The sequence below is a fragment of the Pituophis catenifer genome, unplaced genomic scaffold (assembly GCF_029215685.1).
Source record: "Pituophis catenifer annectens isolate HBS135680 unplaced genomic scaffold, rPitCat1.0.hap2 SCAF_2, whole genome shotgun sequence".
In the NCBI taxonomy this organism is placed as follows: domain Eukaryota; kingdom Metazoa; phylum Chordata; class Lepidosauria; order Squamata; family Colubridae; genus Pituophis; species Pituophis catenifer.
This window is the reverse complement of record NW_027256882.1, coordinates 56,824,011-56,843,179: the sequence shown is the minus strand read 5'-3', so window position 1 is coordinate 56,843,179 and position 19,169 is coordinate 56,824,011. Positions and strand designations below refer to the sequence as shown.

The following is a 19,169-nucleotide window of genomic DNA, read 5'->3' as shown; positions in this document are numbered from 1 at the left end:
TTTACTACTGGTTCTGTGGGTATGGCTTGGTGGGTATGGCATGGCTTGGTGGGTGTGGCTTGGTGGGCATGGCAGGGGAAGGATACTGTAAAATCTCTATTCCCACCCTGCTCCAGGGGAAGGATACTATAAAATCTCCATTCCCGCTCCACTCCAGGGGAAGGTTACTGCAAAATCCCCATTTCCTCCCGATCATCTGAGACTTGGGAGGCAAAGAATAGATGGGAAAATTTTTACTACCGATTCTCTGAACTACTCAAAATTTCTGCTACAGGTTCTCCAGAACTGGTCAGAACCTGCTGAAATCCACCTCTGCAGTACCCAAGTACTGTATATCAACTTCAACTTCTCAGACGAAAGCTGAGATATAAATGTGCTTTATGATGACAACATCGATCAACATGGCACACGCTGATCCACCAAGGCTGCCAGACATCAGAGGACAGCAGAACAACCATAGCACAAGAGAAGCAAGCACTCCACAAAGCCAGAGTTGCAAATGCTGCAACAAGGGGGCCCACACATCTGCCCAACATGTGGCAGAACATTTCATGCCCATATAGGCCTTACTAGCCACCTGCGGACACATCGTGGATAGCCCACAACCTGTTAGATGTCAAGGTCCTCTTCGAACATGATGGACGGACATCATCATGGTGGCAATAAATCTAGTAATGCTTTAGATGCAAGAAAGATAATGCATGTAGTTCTTGACTTACAACAATTCATTTAGTGACTGTTCAAATTATAATAGCATTGAGAGAGTGACTTATGACCAGTTTTCACACTTATGACCATTGCAGCATCCCCGTTGCCATGTGATCAAAATTTAGATGCTTGGCAACTGACTCATATTTATGATCGTTGCAGTGCCTTGGGGTCAGGTGATCATTTTTTGTAACCTTCTGACAAGCAAAGTCAATGGAGAAGCCAAATTCACTTAACAACCGTGTTACTAACTTGACAACTGTAGTGATTCACTTAACAACAGTGACAAGAAAGGTTGTGAAATGGGGCAAAATCCACTTAACAAATGTCTCACTTAGCAACAAAAAAAAATTGGGCTCAATTGTGGTTGTACGTTGAGGAGTACATGTACTACAGGGGTGGGTTCTACTTACCTTTACTACCGGTTCGCAACGGGGCTGCATGTGCGTGCTTGCTTCACTCGCACATGCGCAGAAGCATTCTGATGATGTCAGGGGTGGTGGGCAGAGCCTCCATCCGGTTTTACTACCGGTTCTATAGAACCGGTCTGAACTGGGGGCAACCCACCACAGATGTACTGCTATATTTCAGGAAGCAGGGAAGCGAATTCAATAAGTGTTTTGATCTGGATCCTAACTTTGCCCCCAAGAACAGAAAAACTTTTACATAAGAGGGCAGAAGAGCCATATTGCCTTCTTTCTGAGGTCACCAAATCTGGACTGGAGTCTGGAAATGGTAAACGTGTGTTCTTGCTGCTCTCAGAGGTGACCTGAAGATTTAAAATCTAAAATACTGGAGGGCTGGCGAGGGCTGAAATTAAATGTGGGTTGCAAACACATTTTTAAAAGCGGATTAAAAACCAGGAAGTCGAGGGCAGATGCCATATCGTGGTGGTTAATGCCCCCCTGTGGACTCCCAAAGGAGAAGGAACAGAGGAGGTGGGCAGATGGTGCACAGCATGGCACACGAGTGACAATTTAATCACCACCTTGATTATGATGTTATTGGTGGGCTGCCATTATGCTTCTTGGAACCACTTCCATTCTCATTTGCACTGGATAGTAGCAGGCAATAGCAATCCATATGAATTTAGCAAAAGCATTATTAGTGATTCACAGGCATGGGCTTACAAATGATGTTGATCATTTCCATTTCTCCTCCTTTTACTCCCCAGACGAGTGGGAGCGGCATGTAGCTGAAGGAAGTTGCAACTCAATACACCTAGATGATGGGTAATTTTATAAAAATCTCAACATTTTCTTTTATATATATATATATAGAATTTATTATCCAATTCATTTTTTTGTCCTGCTGGGTCTTTGCATTAGCATGGCGGAGTGACCTCAACTAGTTCAATGTTGTTCCACTCCCCCACTTTAGTTTAGGGCACTTATTATTTTGTAACTCTGAGGTTCATAATTGAGTGTACCATCCCTTACTGAGAATTATGTTCTATCTTCTACTTAACATCCTGCTGTAAGGCTAATTTTGCATCCTTGGAAAGAGAATTAATTACATGCACAATTACTTTTCTGAACAATGATAGGCTAAGCCTCTTGATTAGTCCCATTAATTTCAAAGGGATTTGAGTTGGAGCATAAATACCCTCGTGAAAGGAAGCTTATGAGAAGACTTTCCAATAGGGGAGGTTTCACTGCGGTCCTTCGCAGGTTTTAAGCAGGTTGCTGCAAAGTTTTACTTCACCCACCGGTGTTAGCGTCTATATGAAATCACCGAGGGAATCATGGTAGCAATCAGGGAAGTACATTATATTTTTAATCCAGTCCAGTGACAAGGATTCTGTTGATATGGACAGATTTGTGTTGTTTTCTTGGCAACGGGATAGGAATAACCTATCATTTGTCATAATCAGCCACTCAGGTCTCACCCTGCCTAGCCAAAGACAGGTGGGAGTTGTTGCTTGCTGAGACGTCCTGAGTAGATCACAAATGAATAGAAGAATAAACATAGTAATAAAGAGAGCAGGACAATAAATGGAGTAGGTAAAACAAATTATGCCATCTGCTTTAGGTAAGGCTGCTGGCTTGCCTCCAGCCAATTCAGAGCTACTTTTGACTTTTAAGTCTTACCCTGTGATGGACTTAATTAACATGTAGAATTTTCTCCTCACAAAATTACCTACTCTTGATCTCCTTCCGAGGGCCTGTTATATTTCTCTGCACTGTTGGCAATTTAGCAAAGAGCAGCCCAGAAGACTTGGGGCCAGTTCTAATGCATTGTCTCTGGCTTAATCTATTCTAATTTAATAAACCAGCAGTGCACAATTAATAAGATTCGTAAATCCAGTGGTATCCTCAGGGAAAACCTTTGGGGAAGAAGTCTAGGGCCCATCAGCAGAATAAGCAGGAAGACTCCAAACACAGGAGAGCCAGCTCATCATATTTTTAAATAAGTGGATTCATACCTACGGCCAGCTAAGGAAAAAAAAAGTGACTCATAAGCCTAGAGGTTTTTTTTTTTTAATCGTATAATTATCCTACTCCAATAAATAACATTATATTATAATTTCTCATTTGGGAAATAAAGAAAACCTTGGATAAAGAAAGCCTATTTGTCCTGCTTGTGGACTTCACACAAACGTTTAGCTGGTTACTGGGGGAAAAAAACATAGAAGTTTGGATTGAAATGGTTGGTCTGCAAATAGCAATAGCAATAGCACTTAGACTTATATACCGCTTTACAGTGCTTTACAGCCCTCTCTAAGCAGTTTATGGAGTCAGCATCTTGCCCCCAACAATCTCGGAAGGATGGAAGGCTGAGTCAACCTTGAGCCTGGTGAGATTTGAACTGCCAAATTGCAGGCAGCCAGCAGTCAGCAGAAGTAGCCTGCAGTACTGCACTCTAACCACTGTGATAACATGGCAAAGGAGGACAGTAATAAGTAGGAAAATAATAAAGAAGTTGGGAGTAGATGCAAAGCTCATTTCCACCATAATAAACAATGCCTTCAGCCGGCTCAGGTACGAGACCCTTCACACTGGAAGCTCTACCAAGATGAATGGGAGCAATTATAAGAAAAAAGCTCAACCAAATCTGGGAGCAATTAGGTCAGAAATGGGCAGCTCAGCAGTCTATGTCTTGTCCAAATCAGACCGAGTCTGAAAGTTGGGAAGCAAGAGGAAGAGGAGGAGCTTATTAGCTTGCAGACTCGGTCCATGGACATCAGATGAGAGTTAACCCATTCCTGACCGCTAGCCCCATGCTCAATGAGAATAGAATAGAATTCTTTATTGACCAAGTGTGATTGGATACACAAGGAATTTGGTGCATATGCTCTCAGTGTACATAAAAGAAAAGATACATTTGTCAAGAATCATAAGGTACAACACTTAATGATAGTCATAGGGTAAAAATAAGCAATCAAATCATATTAGGAAACAGTCAATATAAATTGTAAGGATACAAGCAACAAAGTTACAGTCATACAAATATAGAATATAGCCAGTCTTTATTTGATTTTTCATTTTATTAAATTAATTTATATAGCCACCCAACTCACACATAGGCACCTCCAGGCAACTTACAAAATTTTAAAAATCTATCATATAATAAAAACCTATTAAAGACACCTCCCCCCTCCCACATACACACACACTTGCCGTGGCAGCAACAACACAGTCAAATTAACCACTTGATCGCCTCCATCTTCTTTCATGGTCCCAGGCCCTCTGAAAAAAGCACATTTTTAGGGCCTTTTGAAAAAAGCAGCAGGGTGGGGCCAACCATACCTCAGGGAAGAATGATGTTCCATAGAGAAGGAGCCCCCACCAAGAAGGACCTTTTTCATAGTCCCATCAGACAACAATAGCTAATTGGTGAGACCCATAACATACGATCCCTAGGTGGGCCAGATAGATAGATCCCTTCCTATTTCAAAGTGGAATGTTTCCATCTTCTGGACTCAGTTTGATTGGCTACCTATAGAAGTGTTAAGAAACCATGCTGCTATTGTATAATATTTGTGCAAAGCTTGGTGATGTTTCTTTTTACTATTATTCAGTCTGTTTTCAAATTTTTACATTTGAAAAATGTACATTTTTTAAAACTATTATATGCTTTCAAACATAAGAATGTTGTTCTAAAGTTTGCATCTATTTTCAAAAGCATGCCATTTTTTTAATTGTCCTTCAACAATACTTCCAGATTGTGCCTTTAGATCATCTTGCACGCTAGGATAGAAAAATGGCTATGCGTTTCAGCGATATATGATTTTTTAAATCCCACTTTTATTATTGGTTGCATAATTAAAGGTGGTGGAGCAATTAATACTCTTTCTTCCTTCTATAGTATTTTCCTCAGAACAACAGCCCTGTACGGTGAATTGGGCTAAGAGAAAGTGACTGGCCCAAAGTCATCTGGCTTTTATGCCTAAAGCAGGACTAGAACTCACAATCTGGTTTCTGGCTTAATACCTTGATCACTAGACCAAACTGACTCATATATATATATATATATATATAAATAAATAAATAAATAAATAAATAAATAAATAAATAAATAAATAAATAAATAAATAAATAAATAAATAAATTTCTATACCGCCCTTCTCCCGAAGGACTCAGGGCAGTGTACAGCCTATTAAAAACACAAAGACAGACATCAGTTAAAATTAATTAAAATTATTACATAATTTCAGCTCAGATTTAAAACCCCAAAAATTTAAAACACCCAATTTAAAAATCATTATGTTGATAGCCTAGCCTGGCGGAACAGCAGGGTCTTGAGGGCACAGCAAAATACATGGAGGTCGGAGATCTTATGCATTTCCGGGGGCAGTTCATTCCACAGGGCAGGAGCTTCCACAGAGAAGGCCCTCCCCCTGGGTGTCGCCAGCCGACATAACTTGGCTGATGGCACCCTGAGGAGACCCTCTCTGTGGGAGCAAACTGGCCGGTGGGAGGCTGTTGGTGGCAAAAGTCGGTCTTGAAGATACCCGGGTCCTATACCATGGAGAACTTTAAAGGTGGTGACCAACACTTTAAATCGCACCCGGAAGACCACTGGGAGCCAGTGCCACTCACGCAGGAGGGGTGTCACGTGGGCACAACGGGTTGCGCCCATAACCACCTGTGCGGCCGCATTCTGGACCAGCTGGAGCCTCCGAGTGATCTTCAAGGGGAGCCCCATGTAGAGAGCATTACAATAGTCCAGCTGGGTGGTGACAAGGGCATGAGTGATCATGCGCAAGGCGTCCCGGTCCAGAAAGGGCTGCAACTGGCGAATCAGGCGAACCTGATAAAAAGCCCCCCTGGCCACGGCCATCATATGCTCTTCTAAAGACAGCCGTGCATCCAGGAGGACTCCCAGATTGCGAGCCCTCTCTGTGGGGGGCAGAGATTCACCCCCAATAGTCAGCGATGGCACCAGCTGACTCTATCAGGACGCCGGAAGCCACAGCCACTCGGTCTTGGAAGGGTAATCATATCATATGATTTCTTTATTTTCCTATTTAAGATACCCATCTCTTATCCTTCTCCCTTAATTTATTTGAGGCAGCTGAAATTCTGATATTCTGCAAATAATCAAAAGATCCAACCTATGAAAAATGGAGACACTAATGACCAGTGTCTGTTTCATCTTGGAATTAGTGCTTAGCTTCTTCTAAGTTCTTGCTCCCAGTTGCTCAGGTAGCATCATTATAGCACTATTAAAGGAAGGCATTAAGCCTTCTAATTAGGGGTAGGCCAGAGAGAGAGAGAGAGAGAACAAGCACATATTAAAGTTGTTTATTGAATTGCTTAAGTACTTAGGTGAAGTATTACAATTCTGTTGCAAACAAGAGCAGAGGAGGTGAGGAAGAGAAACTGAAAGTATCTAATGGATCTAACGATTAAGTAAATTAGATGACCCCTTTATATGAGACCAAGGTAACCCAAAGGTTGCCTAACCCCCATGAACCTGTCTGTGTGCCTTTTGTGTCAGCAGTGAACAGCTTCAGTGAAGTGCCTCAGTCATCTACTGTGTGATGAGAAAGAACAACTTATAGGAAGCCCTTTCAGTAGTGGCACCGGGAGCTCTTCCAATGAAGATCACTTGGCCAGATCTCTCCTTTCTTACCTAGGCAGCATATGAAAAAGGATGCATGCCTTTGAGTGATTGAGAAAGAGAGGGACGGAGAAGATAAATGGCTTTCCAATATGGTTCGTGGTTTACTGTTTACTGTTTTGTGTCTTTAACTTGCTGCATTTTAATTGCTATGTTATTATAAACATGTTGCTATGTACAAAGTGATAAAACAGCACTTTTAATAGAATAGCAGAACATAATACATTGAGTAAATAATTGGATGGACTCAGCAGTTTGGATTTTAATGCAGGAAATCCAACCACAATTTGTATTTTTCCATATAAGTTAATTTGGGGATGTTATACAAGCCTGGGAAAGTCCTATGGTAGTTTTATTGTATATCTGTCATAAATGAAGATGAATATATGTGTCCCAGGATAATGTTGCAGGAGCTAATCTGAAGCAATCACCAGGACCAGAGGTTTATCCTTCCAAACTTTCAGACTCATGCTGTGATACATTGTGGAACGAGAGAAATTCCTGAGGATGGGCTCCAGCATGAGTCCGAAAGCTTGGAAAATTAAACCTCTGGTCCCAGTGACTAACTCAGATTGGATCCTACATGTCATATTTGCTGAACATTTGTATCATAATTTCAACATTAAATTATGTATTTGTCATACTATGATGTAGTGAAAATGAGAATTTTTCTGTTGTTTTTAAAAGAGAATAGAAAATACCCCTTCTCTCATATTTATGTTGTCTTCTTCCATTTCAACAAATGGAAGAAAACAAAACTCTCTGACAAGACTATTCTGACCCAGCCTTAGCAGAAGCACGAAAAACCCCTCTTTATTTACCTCTTGTGAATTAATTGCATTCACCCACCGAAAGGTCCAGGCAGTAGTCCTTTAAGGACTATTATCAGTTCCTTGCGATAATTGCAAGGCCGTGAGCTCCCAGCCAAAAGGCTGGAAATTAAGTTCTGGCAAACAGTCTTTGTGGCACGAAACACAATGAGCAAAATCTTCAGAAATACGATCCTATGACAACCACTCCCCTTTCCTTCTATTTATTTCCCATCCAGGGAGGGGCCATTCAGCGTCCACGTGTACTTTGCTTCCTGAGTCGACTCCTTGTCCTCCGTTGTTCACCTTTCCTAACTGCTCTGCGCATACATGCATCTGGAACAGGCCCCAGCTGTTCTTCCTCCTCACTCATATCAACCTCCAAAGGCAGCTGTCTCTCCAGTGGCTGGGAAATGTCGGATGGCTCTATCTCTGTGTCTGATGTAGAGCATTCCCCAGACTCCAGAACTGGCCCAAGTTCCTCCCCAAACTCCTCATCGTCCTAGTCTGCTGGCAGCTCTGCTGGCAGCTGGCAGGCAGCAACCAAGACTTTGGGAGTTAGCCCAAAGTCAGAATATTTCATACCTAAGGAGAACTTCTACCATCCTGTCTTGATTTTTGAATCAGGATTAGGAAAACTGAACTTAAAAGAGCATTATATTATCCTGAAGTCATTTCTGAAAATAGTTTTGATTATAACACCCTTGTCTATCCTGTCTGAGAATTATTGGCTTTGAATCCCAACAAAAGAAGAGCATTAGATTGGAAGACCTGGGATAAGCATATCTCTCCCCCCCCCACCCTCTGACATACTTTGATATTTTTAATCTGAGCAAAAAGACCCAATCAGTTTTTGCTATTGTCTGTGGAGCACCTTGTCAACATCCTGGTGAGAATTGTTACTTCCGAAGCTGTGTTTGATTAAATGATGCCACCTATTTACATGGAAGCATCAATAAACTCACATTTAAAAAAATTAAAAATGTCTTTGCTGTTGATTAATGATGCATTGTGACAAAATGGCATCTATTATCAATGTGTCCCCTGCAGTGTTAATTTACACATATGGGGTTTAATATAATTATAATAACTGTTACCAACATACAATCTGAAAACCACCCACCACAAAAGAAACACTGTGTGGTGAGTTCCTAGCTGTTATTACAATTTATAAGACTGTCTGCCTCTTTTGGTTCTATAGCAGGGAATAACAGAAGCTATTCCTTAATCTTGTTCAATGCTGCAGATGAAGTTCAGGGTCCCACTTCGCTACTAAATATAATATTATTATTATGGGGCCTGGGAAGAAAGCTAAATTAAAATATTTAGCTGAATGAACAGCTTTTGATGGAATTTGAATAACAATAGCAATAGGATTTAGACTTATATACTGCTTCACAGTGCTTTACAGCCCTCTCTAAGCAGTTTATAGAGTCAGCATTTTTCCCCCAACAATCTGGGTCCTCACTGACTTTGGAAGGATGGAAGGTTGAGTCAACCTTGATCGGTTAGAATCAAACTCCTGGTAGTCAGCAGAGTTAGCCTGCAATACTGCATTCTAACCACTGTGCCATCACAGAACATTGATTCAGTAAATTGTGAAGTCAATAGGCTCAAGACAACTAGACACATCATCTCATCCCTAGCTACTTGGATACTAACCTTCGAACGCTTCTCTGAAATTCCAGCTGCAGCCCTCAAGTAGCTAGGCACAAAGTGGTATATTTTCCTAATAGCTGTTGCAATACATTTTAGGATGGGCTTGATCCTGAATAGACAACTGATATTCATCAACTGACCAGGATTGTTGAGCATCAAGCAGTATGAAAATAATAATATTGGAAAAATATTTGCTTCTTCACCTCTGAAAGAATGCTAGTGCTAAGCAGGGGTGGGTTCCACTTACCTTTATTACCAGTTCGCAGCGGGATCACTCGCGCTGGCATGCACAGATCACCAATGATGATGTCATGCCAGGTGGGCAGAGCCTCCCACCAGTTTTACTACCAGTTCTATAGAACTGGACAGAACCGAAAGCAACCCACCAGTAGTCCTATGAAATTTGTATGTCTTTTTCTTTTTCATATTGCATTCTTTTCCAAAGGCATTGTTGAATACGTCAAAGATTTGAGCTGCAGAACCAAAAACAAATAAAATAAAATTGCATGAAATTGCATTCTTTATTTATATTCATACATGGCTAGAATATACTTAAATTAATTTCACAGAGTGGGCAGCCAATTAATCTCCCATTCGAAGCACCCCAGACAAAATTAATTTGCCAGGCAATTTTTTGCCATCCTTACACAATCAAGTCAAGATTGTGCCTATCAGCAGGCAGGAAGAAACCTTTGTCAGGTGATCAGGATGGCTGATAGAGACCAGCCAGCCCTAACCCATTCTTCTCTGGCTCACCATCTCATCCCAATATCTCAGTCTTAAGGACTTCTCAAAGCAAGGCACTGTGGACAACAGGAAAGTCAGCAGAGTAGCTCATGAAAGGATCGAGAATGAGCGGCTCATGAACACAGGATATGGACGAGAGTGTTGTGGCCTGTCAGCGGCCTGTGCAGTTAGTAGCTGATTCCGACAGCGAGGAGGCTGGTGTAGTGCTGCGCCAGCAGCCTGTGCAGCTGGCGCTCGAGTCAGACAATGAGGAGGCTGGAGAAGATGTGGTGCCAGAGGCAGAGATTCAGCCAGGGCCTTCAGAACCTCCAGAAGCTCCCATAAGTGAAGAGGAAGAAGAGGAGGAGCCTCTTCTCGATGCACGAGCATGCAGAGATGTTAAAAGGCAGGAGTGGCTCCTCAGGAGGAGGTCTCCTCGAGAATAAGGCTTGGGGCTAATTGGGTACTCTCCTAGCCTATTTAAGGAAGGATGATGACTGATGCAATTTGCAGGAAACAACTTTGTTCATATTCCTTCGCGTCTTGATTCCAGAAACGTTTGATTCAGCTCTTGTTTCTCTCTTGTCAGTTTTTCTGCAAATTGCTTCTGGGCATTCTGCCAACCACAGTAAGATTACGGTTATCTGAAATACAGTACGTCAGAATTGAGTTATTATTCTTTGGATTCTTGTCGGCTGTTAATGAAGTTAAATTAACAGCCCTTGTTTAGAAAAGACTGATTTAAACTGTACTTGTGTTCGAACGCTTCTCTGAAATTCCAGCTGCAGCCCTCAAGTAGCTAGGCACAAAGTGGTATATTTTCCTAATAGCTGTTGCAATACATTTTAGGATGGGCTTGATCCTGAATAGACAACTGATATTCATCAACTGACCAGGATTGTTGAGCATCAAGCAGTATGAAAATAATAATATTGGAAAAATATTTGCTTCTTCACCTCTGAAAGAATGCTAGTGCTAAGCAGGGGTGGGTTCCACTTACCTTTATTACCAGTTCGCAGCGGGATCACTCGCGCTGGCATGCACAGATCACCAATGATCTGATAAGAAAGCTCATTAGTAGTCTTTAATTAGTAAAGTAAGGTTTGTACAGACTTTGGGTGTGCTGCATTCTTTGGTGTCCATAGCTGGGGCAGAACAGAGAGAGATACTCCTACTTCCTGCTTTAGGCCAAGTGGAGCAGGGATGGGATTTAGTGTATTCGGATCAGTTTGGGGGAGCTGGTTGCTCTGACGATCAGCTGAGAGCAAACCGGCTCGCTCTGACGGTTATATGGGCCCACCCACCCACCCCTGTGCTATACTGACCTTTATTTTCTTTTTTTGAAGCCCAGCTGATAAGCATGGCAGAGCGGATTGCCATGCCTCAGCTGTTTTACTCACTGGGGCTGCAGTCGAAGGTAAGTTTTAGACTGGTTTGGAAACGAACATACGCAGAGAGCGCGCTCAGCGAACCAGTTGTTACACCAGTTGAATCCTGCCACTGAATTGGAGTGACAAGCTCCTTCTTCAGTTGGAATACAGGTGTGATTAATGTAAACAACTGTGAGGAAAAATACAAAGAAAAACAGACTATTTTCTCTCAAACACAAACACACAGGGAAATTTAAAATGGAAAATTTAACCAAAATGGAAAGTCAAGATTTGGTGAAGTATTAATCTCAGAGTTGATGAAGGTGAGCCAAAATGTCATCCATAATTAATTTAGCAATTCCCAACTGGACCCTATCTTAGCATTAATCAATTTTCTTTAGATGAATTACCCCATTGACGAATCATCATTCCCTCCGTCTTTTAAAATAAATGGTGTATGAGTCCATTTAAGAGGAAATTCTTATGCTTATGTTAGGACCTGCTTAGAATTACTGTATATAAAGATTAGAAAGGGAGGGAGGTTTGTTTGGTTTCTAGCTGAAGAATTGGCAGGTTATCTATGATTCACCCTTATGCATAGAAGGCATATTCAGACTTTGCATATATGAATCTTGATAACATGGGTTTCTAATATAAAATACAGTAGTGGCCAGAATTGTGGAAACCTTTTAGGAAAAGTGTATTTTTGAGGTTTGATGGCTAATAACACCACTTTTTTTGGAGTTTCAAGATAATCATATTCCACTCCTGGAATAGCCTGGGAATAGCCCAGACCTTAACCCAATTGAAAACCTAAAGAAACTTGTTAGTCAGAAGCGACCCAGCAATAAAACCCAGTTAATAGAAGCAATCATTCAATTTTGGTTTCACATTATAACAGCTGTAGAACTAAAAGACTTGGTTCACTCCATGGGAAGATATTGTAAAGCCGTAATTCATGCTAAAGGTTACCCAACTACTAACTGACATGGTGATTATTTTTGCATATCTCATTTTTTCTACGTGTTTCACTTTTCTTCTTTATACTGTAACTGCTATTCTAATAGCAAATCCTTCATAAAAGTTATTGCATTAAATTCTTGATTAAATTATCTTTCCATTGATATATAATTTTATGGTACTACTCCCCAAAAAAGTGATGTTATTAGCTAGTTTTAGAAAATACACTTTTCCCAAAAGGTTTCCACAATTTTGGCCACCACTGTAGTATCATCGTTGTCAACCATTCAGTTGTGTATGGCCCTCGCTACTCTATGGATCAGCCCTGTCCATGCCCTTCTGTCTCACACTGCCTCCTTCAGATTCTCCAGGCTCATCCCAGTATCATCGTTTATAGGGTCCAGCCAGCGGGGACTAGGATAGCCCTTTCTCCTTTTACCGCTTATAACTCCCAGCATGATTGATTTTTTGTGTGAGTCAGCCCTCATGACAAAACAAAAACAGCAGGAGATTTTAAAACCCCATCCAGAAATATTTGGAGGTCTGGCACAGATTCTCTTCCAGATATGAGCATGTTGGACTTGGGCCTAAAACTAGCAACGGCTGGCATAATATGCGATCTTGGTGCAGTTTATACAAGGCTCTGGGTAATGATATTTCAGTAGCTAATTGTAGGTTTCAGCTGCGAGAGTCTGGCTGTGAGAGTATCTGAAGGGAGGGAATCATTAGGTATTTTTCTAGTGATTAAAGTTGCTATCCCTTTCAGGTTTTGCAGCTGGTAACACAACCAGAGCGTTTATAAGGGTGCCTTTATACCTATGCTTTTCTCTCATTGTTCATTTCAGATCGGCATTAACATGTGCATAACATCTTGTGTTGTAAATGTTAGCGCTGGGCAGGGGTCAGACTAGATTGTTTCCAGTGGCACTTCAAAACCTTACAATCCATGTTTTTCTCAATCTTCCTTCCCCTTTTCTATACTCTGCATTCAGTTGCTTAACCCAAAAGGAAATAGCACGATGGATGTGTGTGTGCATACATATGTGTGCGTGTGTGTGTAAGCCTGTCTGTACGTGCATCAGCATCTATACATAAATTTTATCTTGTAGAACTGGAGATGCATCATAATCCTACTGCATTTATGTGGATACAAAATACATTAATGTGAATTTCAATGCATTCTTATAAAAACTGCCAATCCAAGGAAATGGAAAAGATTACCCAGAGTTACATAGAGATTTGTTATCCTGAAGTAGTTACAGGGAAAGCCAAATGTTTCAAATTTTATAAGATAGATCACAAACGGCCCATTTAAATGAGGTGGAATGAATTTGCAGGATGCTTTTTTTTTTATTTATTAATAAGGTGGCTCCTGTGGCACAGTGATGTTTCTGCAACTTGGAATGAAAAATAAACCTAGGGGAGGATTTTGAAGAGAACTAGCTTTTTGCATGCTATATTGAAAACACTACAAGATCTTTATTTTCCCAAGTGGAAATAATTCTGGATAAAATATTTCTCCAGATGAGAGTGCACTTAAAGCTCAAAGCACCTGCAAATGTTTATTTGCACATTTTTCAAGCAGAGCATTCACGGAAGACAAACAAATACTTCTAAAAGGTAGGAGATCCCCATGGACAGCATTGGGCAAACTCAGCTCCCTCTGGCTCACTGTACTGCTTCCAGTGTGAAATAGGTACCTTGTCCAGATGTCTCTCAATCACATAATTATAGATAACTACAAAATATGAAGCAAATACCTTGTTTTATCTATCTCCTGGCTGAGCAGCATGGTGGCCTAGAGGTAGAGCTCTCGCCTCACAATCAGGAGGCTGAGAGTTCGATCTTAGGTAAGGGCAGATATTTCTCACTCTGGGTGCACAGAGAAAATATCTGCTGTGAACTCTGTGTAGGCTTAGGAAAGGGCATCTGGCCAGTAAATGCTCAGCTCCATTCAGTCACCCAACCCCCTCCTGATGCAAGGATTACAGGGTCTTTGAAAGAAAAAAAATCTATCTCACAGTGGAGATTTGCAGCCCAGATCAATGAAGTAATTTTTTTTTAGATGGATGATTTTACGGCATATAGAATGCAAATTAGCCTTGACTCGCAGTGACTGCCTGGAAAATCCATGTAGTTTTCTAGACAACACTTTCACATGTGGTATACTGTCACCTTCTTAGGGCTGGTAGGGAGTGATTAGCCTAAAGTTATCAAGCTGTCTTAGGACAGAACTAGAACTCACAGTCTCCTGGTTTAGCCTGCTGCCTTTAATCCACTATACCAAATTGGCTCTCATATATTTTAGAAGCACATATTAAATTCAGTTGAATTTTGAAGCTGATCCAAACCTGAATCATAAAAAGTTCTGGAACGGTTTAGATCACAGCACAATATCATGCAGTAGAGCAAATTGAAAATTCATTATAGATTTGGCTATAGAGAGAGACTCAGATAAATGGTTCCACAACATGCCTAACTCTTTATTAACTTCTCAAGGCACGTTATTCTGGCAACACAGTATCACAAAAATTAGGTTACAGTCAGCAACTTTGGAGTTGGTGGAACATGGTCCATGTTTTCAGCAAGTGCCTTGTATCCCATGATCCCTTGAACAGAGAAACTAAGGGTCACATCGTGACTATATTAGCCCCAAACCCTTTGGCCAAGCAAGCAACAGTAAGCATGACTTGACACATCACAAAAGTGTTGGGTGCTGCCTAGTGGTGGCAACAGAACCTGTAACGAAGAGGTTGCTTCATTGCTGCTCTCCTTCCCAGAGTTCTAGGTAGGCAAGACAAATCAATAGAGCAGGCTCTGAGTGGGCAGACTTCAGATGTGAAGAACAAAAAGTGAACCGACAGGGGTGAAATCCAGCAGGTTCTGACAGGTTTTGGAAAACCGGTAGCGGAAATTTTGAATAGTTGAGTAGGAGAACTGGCAAATACCACCTCTGGCTGGCCCCAGAGTGGGATGAGAATGGAGATTTTGCAGTATCTTTCCCCCAGGAGTGGGGTGGGAATGAGGATTTTGCAATATCCTTCCTCCAGGAGTGGAGATTTTGCAGTATCCTTCTCCTGGAGTGGGGTGGGAATGGGGATTTTGCAGTATCCTTCCCCTGGAGTGGGGTGGGAATGGAGATTTTGCAGTATCCTTCCCCCAGGAGTGGGGAGGGAATGGAGATTTTGCAATATCCTTCCCCTAGAGTGAGGTGGGAATGGAGATTTTGCAGTATCCTTCCCCTGGAGTGGGGTGGGAATGGGGATTTTGCAATATCCTTCCCCCAGGAGTGGAGATTTTGCAGTATCCTTCTCCTGGAGTGGGGTGGGAATGGAGATTTTGCAGTATCCTTCTCCCAGGAGTGAGGAGGGAATGGAGATTTTGCAGTATCCTTCCCCCAGGAATGGGGTGAGAATGGGGATTTTGCAATATCCTTCCCCCAGGAGTGGAGATTTTGCAATATCCTTCCCCCAGGAGTGGGGAGGGAATGGAGATTTTGCAATAGCCTTCCGCTAGAGTGAGGTGGGAATGGAGATTTTGCAGTATCCTTCCCCCAGGAATGGGGTAAGAATGGGGATATTGCAATATCCTTCCCCCAGGAGTGGAAATTTTGCAGTATCCTTCTCCTGGAGTGGGGTGGGAATGGAGATTTTGCAGTATCCTTCCCCCAGGAATAGGGTGAGAATGGGGATTTTGCAATATCCTTCCCCCAGGAGTGGAGATTTTGCAATATCCTTCTCCTGGAGTGGGGTGGGAATAAAGATTTTGCAGTATCCTTCCCCTGCCACACCCACCAAGTCATGCCCACCAAGCCACACCCACAGAACCGGTAGTAAAAAAAAAATGATTTCACCCCTGTAAACGGATCTGATGTGAATGCATTTGGAACCATCAGTGGCAGAAAGCCATGCCTTTTCCTAGCTTTGCTATACCCCTATGCCATTTCTTTGTGAGGAGGGTATACATCAGTACTATTGATTCATTTTCTAGCACCAAGGAAGAGGGATTAAAAGAGTTTTAGCTAAGACTAGGTAAAACCTGTAGGATATAAGCTTAGGTTTTCGTTAAAAGGTGAACATACTCTTCACATAGTATGTTCTATATCCTGTATGGTACCCATTTCACTACTCAAAGTGACTTTGGGCAATTTTTAACTGAAAATAAGACCCTGTCTTATATTTTTTGGAACCCTGAAATAAGCACTTGGCCTTATTTTTGGGAGGTCTTATTATTTTAGGGCGCATTGAGCAAGACGGGACTCCTCCTGCCATCTTACCTGATTTCCAGCTCTGTCTCCCTAATCCTAACCAAGGAAATGGTGGGAACCGGCTGCGCATGGTTTAAATATTTTCGGGGAGGGCTTATTTTCAGGGAGGGCTTATTTTAGCACATGCGCTCAAAAGCCCAATTGGGCTTATTATCAGGGGGTGTCTTATTTTCAGGGAAACAGGGTATTTAATTTTTTAAAAATACACACACACACACACTTTAAAGTCATCCATATAAAACCAACTGAATTTGCTTACCTTGCCTTTAACTGACTTCAGTTTATCACTGAAGCAACTACCGGTAATTCACAGCAGATCTAACATTTGATTCAGAGACATTATAAATGTTGGTTGACCTCCAATTATAGTAGTCAATGAGAGGCATGAACTTTCTGCTTTCCAAATCAAAGGGTGGTTTTAGATCGAATCAAATTGGATGGCTTTTCAACTTAGGTTGACATAAATATACTTGTTTTCTGAGTAGTTTAATGTTAAATTTCCATGGTCAGGGTTTTATCTAGTATTTCATTACAAAGGAAACTAGCATGTGAAAATTTCTATCTCACGTACCAGAATAACTTGTTCAACCTTGAGAACTATAAACCTTGATTTGGAAAGAGATGAAGATGCTATTTGCCTTTGACAGTAAATTATCTTGGGTCAGCCCTGTTACCTGTTTCAAGATAAAAGTGATATCAGGCAACCATCTTGGTGCCGCATTGGTTAGAGCGCAGTACTGCAAGCTACTTCTGCTGACTGCCGGCTGACTGCAATTTGGCAGTTCAAATCTCACCAGGCTCAAGTTTGACTCAGCCTTCCTGTTGTGGCCCGTCAGTGGCATGTGCAGCTAGTAGCTGATTCCAACAGCGAGGAGGCTGGTGTGGTGCTGCGCCAGCAGCCTGTGCAGCTGGAGCTCCAGTCAGACAATGAGGAGGCTGGAGAAGATGTGGTGCCAGAGGGGGGGATTCAGCCAGGGCCTTCAGAACCTCCAGAAGCTGCCTTAAGTGAAGAGGACAAAGAGGAGGAGCCTCTTCTCGATGCATGGGCGCGCAGAACTGCCAAAAGACAGGAGTGGCTCCTCAGGAGGAGGTCTCCTTGAGAGTAAGGCTTGGGGCTAATTGGCCACTCCCTTAGCTTATTTAAGGAGGAATGTCGACTGAAGCAATTTGCAGGGAACAACTTCATTCACATACCTTCGTGTCTTGTCTTGCTTATCTTATCCGCTTCCTGCAAATTGCTGCTGGGCATTCTGCCAACCACAGTAAGCTTTCAGTATTATTCTTTGAATTCTTGGCGGCTGTTAATGCAGTTAATTAACAGCCGTTGTTGTAAAAAACTGGTTTATTTAGTAAATTAAGGTTTGAACGGACTTTGTGCGTGCTGCGTTCTTTGGGGTCCGTAGCTGGGGCAGAACACTTCCATCCTTCCGAGGTGGGTAAAATGAAGACCCAGATTGTTGGGAGCAATATGCTGACTCTGTAAACTGCTTAGAGAGGGCTGTAAAGTACTGTAAAGTGGTATATAAGTCTAAGTGCTATTGCTATTGCTATCACTGTGGTGGAAAAATTGACTAACTGTCCTAAACTAATTAATCAGCAAACTGTTGGTCTGTGAGAAAGCTTTAATTTGTTTCACATTTTCTTCAATATCTCAAAACAGTTTCCTCATTGAGAATTTGATTATATTTGGATTAATTTAGATGCAATTAATCAGTGAAATAAATGTTTAGAAAACAGATGATGAATCAATTAACATTCCCAGTTGATAGCTCTAGAAATTAGCATACCTGAATGGTGGAATAGGGGAAAAAGGAAAAGCTTCTCTTCTATAATGGTGCAGAAAATAATAGTCCACCAAAGCAAATAGCAAAGCCTTCATTCCTTTAAAATTTGATTTCACAGACACAGTCCATTTCAGACTTCAAAAAGTCTTCTCGAAGTCTTAAAATGCATTATGTTCCATTTTGCTTCCTGGCCCTGCACAAATTACTTTATTAGGGATGCATTTGTCAATGTGTGTTATTATCCTCACATGTTGTTAGGAGCACCAGAGAAAACTGTCTTTAGATGGAAAGACAGACAGTTTCATTTTTCTCCTGGTATTTCATAGAAGTGGGGGAAGGGAGAGACATATACAGTAAGTAGAATATTCTACAGTGCCCTCTAGTGGCAGTGAGATATAGCTGCAGAAAATTAATGAGAAATGTTAAAATGCTGTCCTACAGGTGAGATGCAATAGGTTTTTCATAGATTTTAAACCTTAATCCTGAAATATTAATTGAATTCCAATCTGCCTACCAAGGAACAAAAGCTGGTAAAAGAGTTTAATTGTTTCCATTTCAAAACCGATTAGCAGATGGGCTCTGTTCTCTACTATACTATATTTAAAAAACTACTTGGCCCATTGTCCATCCTATCAAGTCAAATGGTAAATTACAAAAACTAGTGAATGAGAGGCTTCAGGGTTTAGCAACTGTGCTAGAGGCACAGAGGCAATGTAGCCTGCTGTGCTGGGAAATGAAGGTGGAAGTTTCTTCACACAAAGCACATTCTTTACTATTGAAGTAAAGCAGGGGTGAAATCCACATTTTTTTACTGCCGGTT

At 41.5% G+C, this 19,169-nt stretch overlaps 1 protein-coding gene across 1 annotated transcript in view; it reads left to right on the top strand.

The window, feature by feature from the left end:
- The first annotated feature begins 11,328 nt into the window (after positions 1–11,328).
- Positions 11,329–19,169, top strand: part of PROK2 (prokineticin 2) — a 91,048-nt gene continuing 83,207 nt past the window's right edge. The window contains exon 1 of the mRNA XM_070934355.1: positions 11,329–11,385. Within this exon, the coding sequence (XP_070790456.1) occupies positions 11,329–11,385 (57 nt within the window). The remainder of the gene's footprint in view (positions 11,386–19,169) is intronic.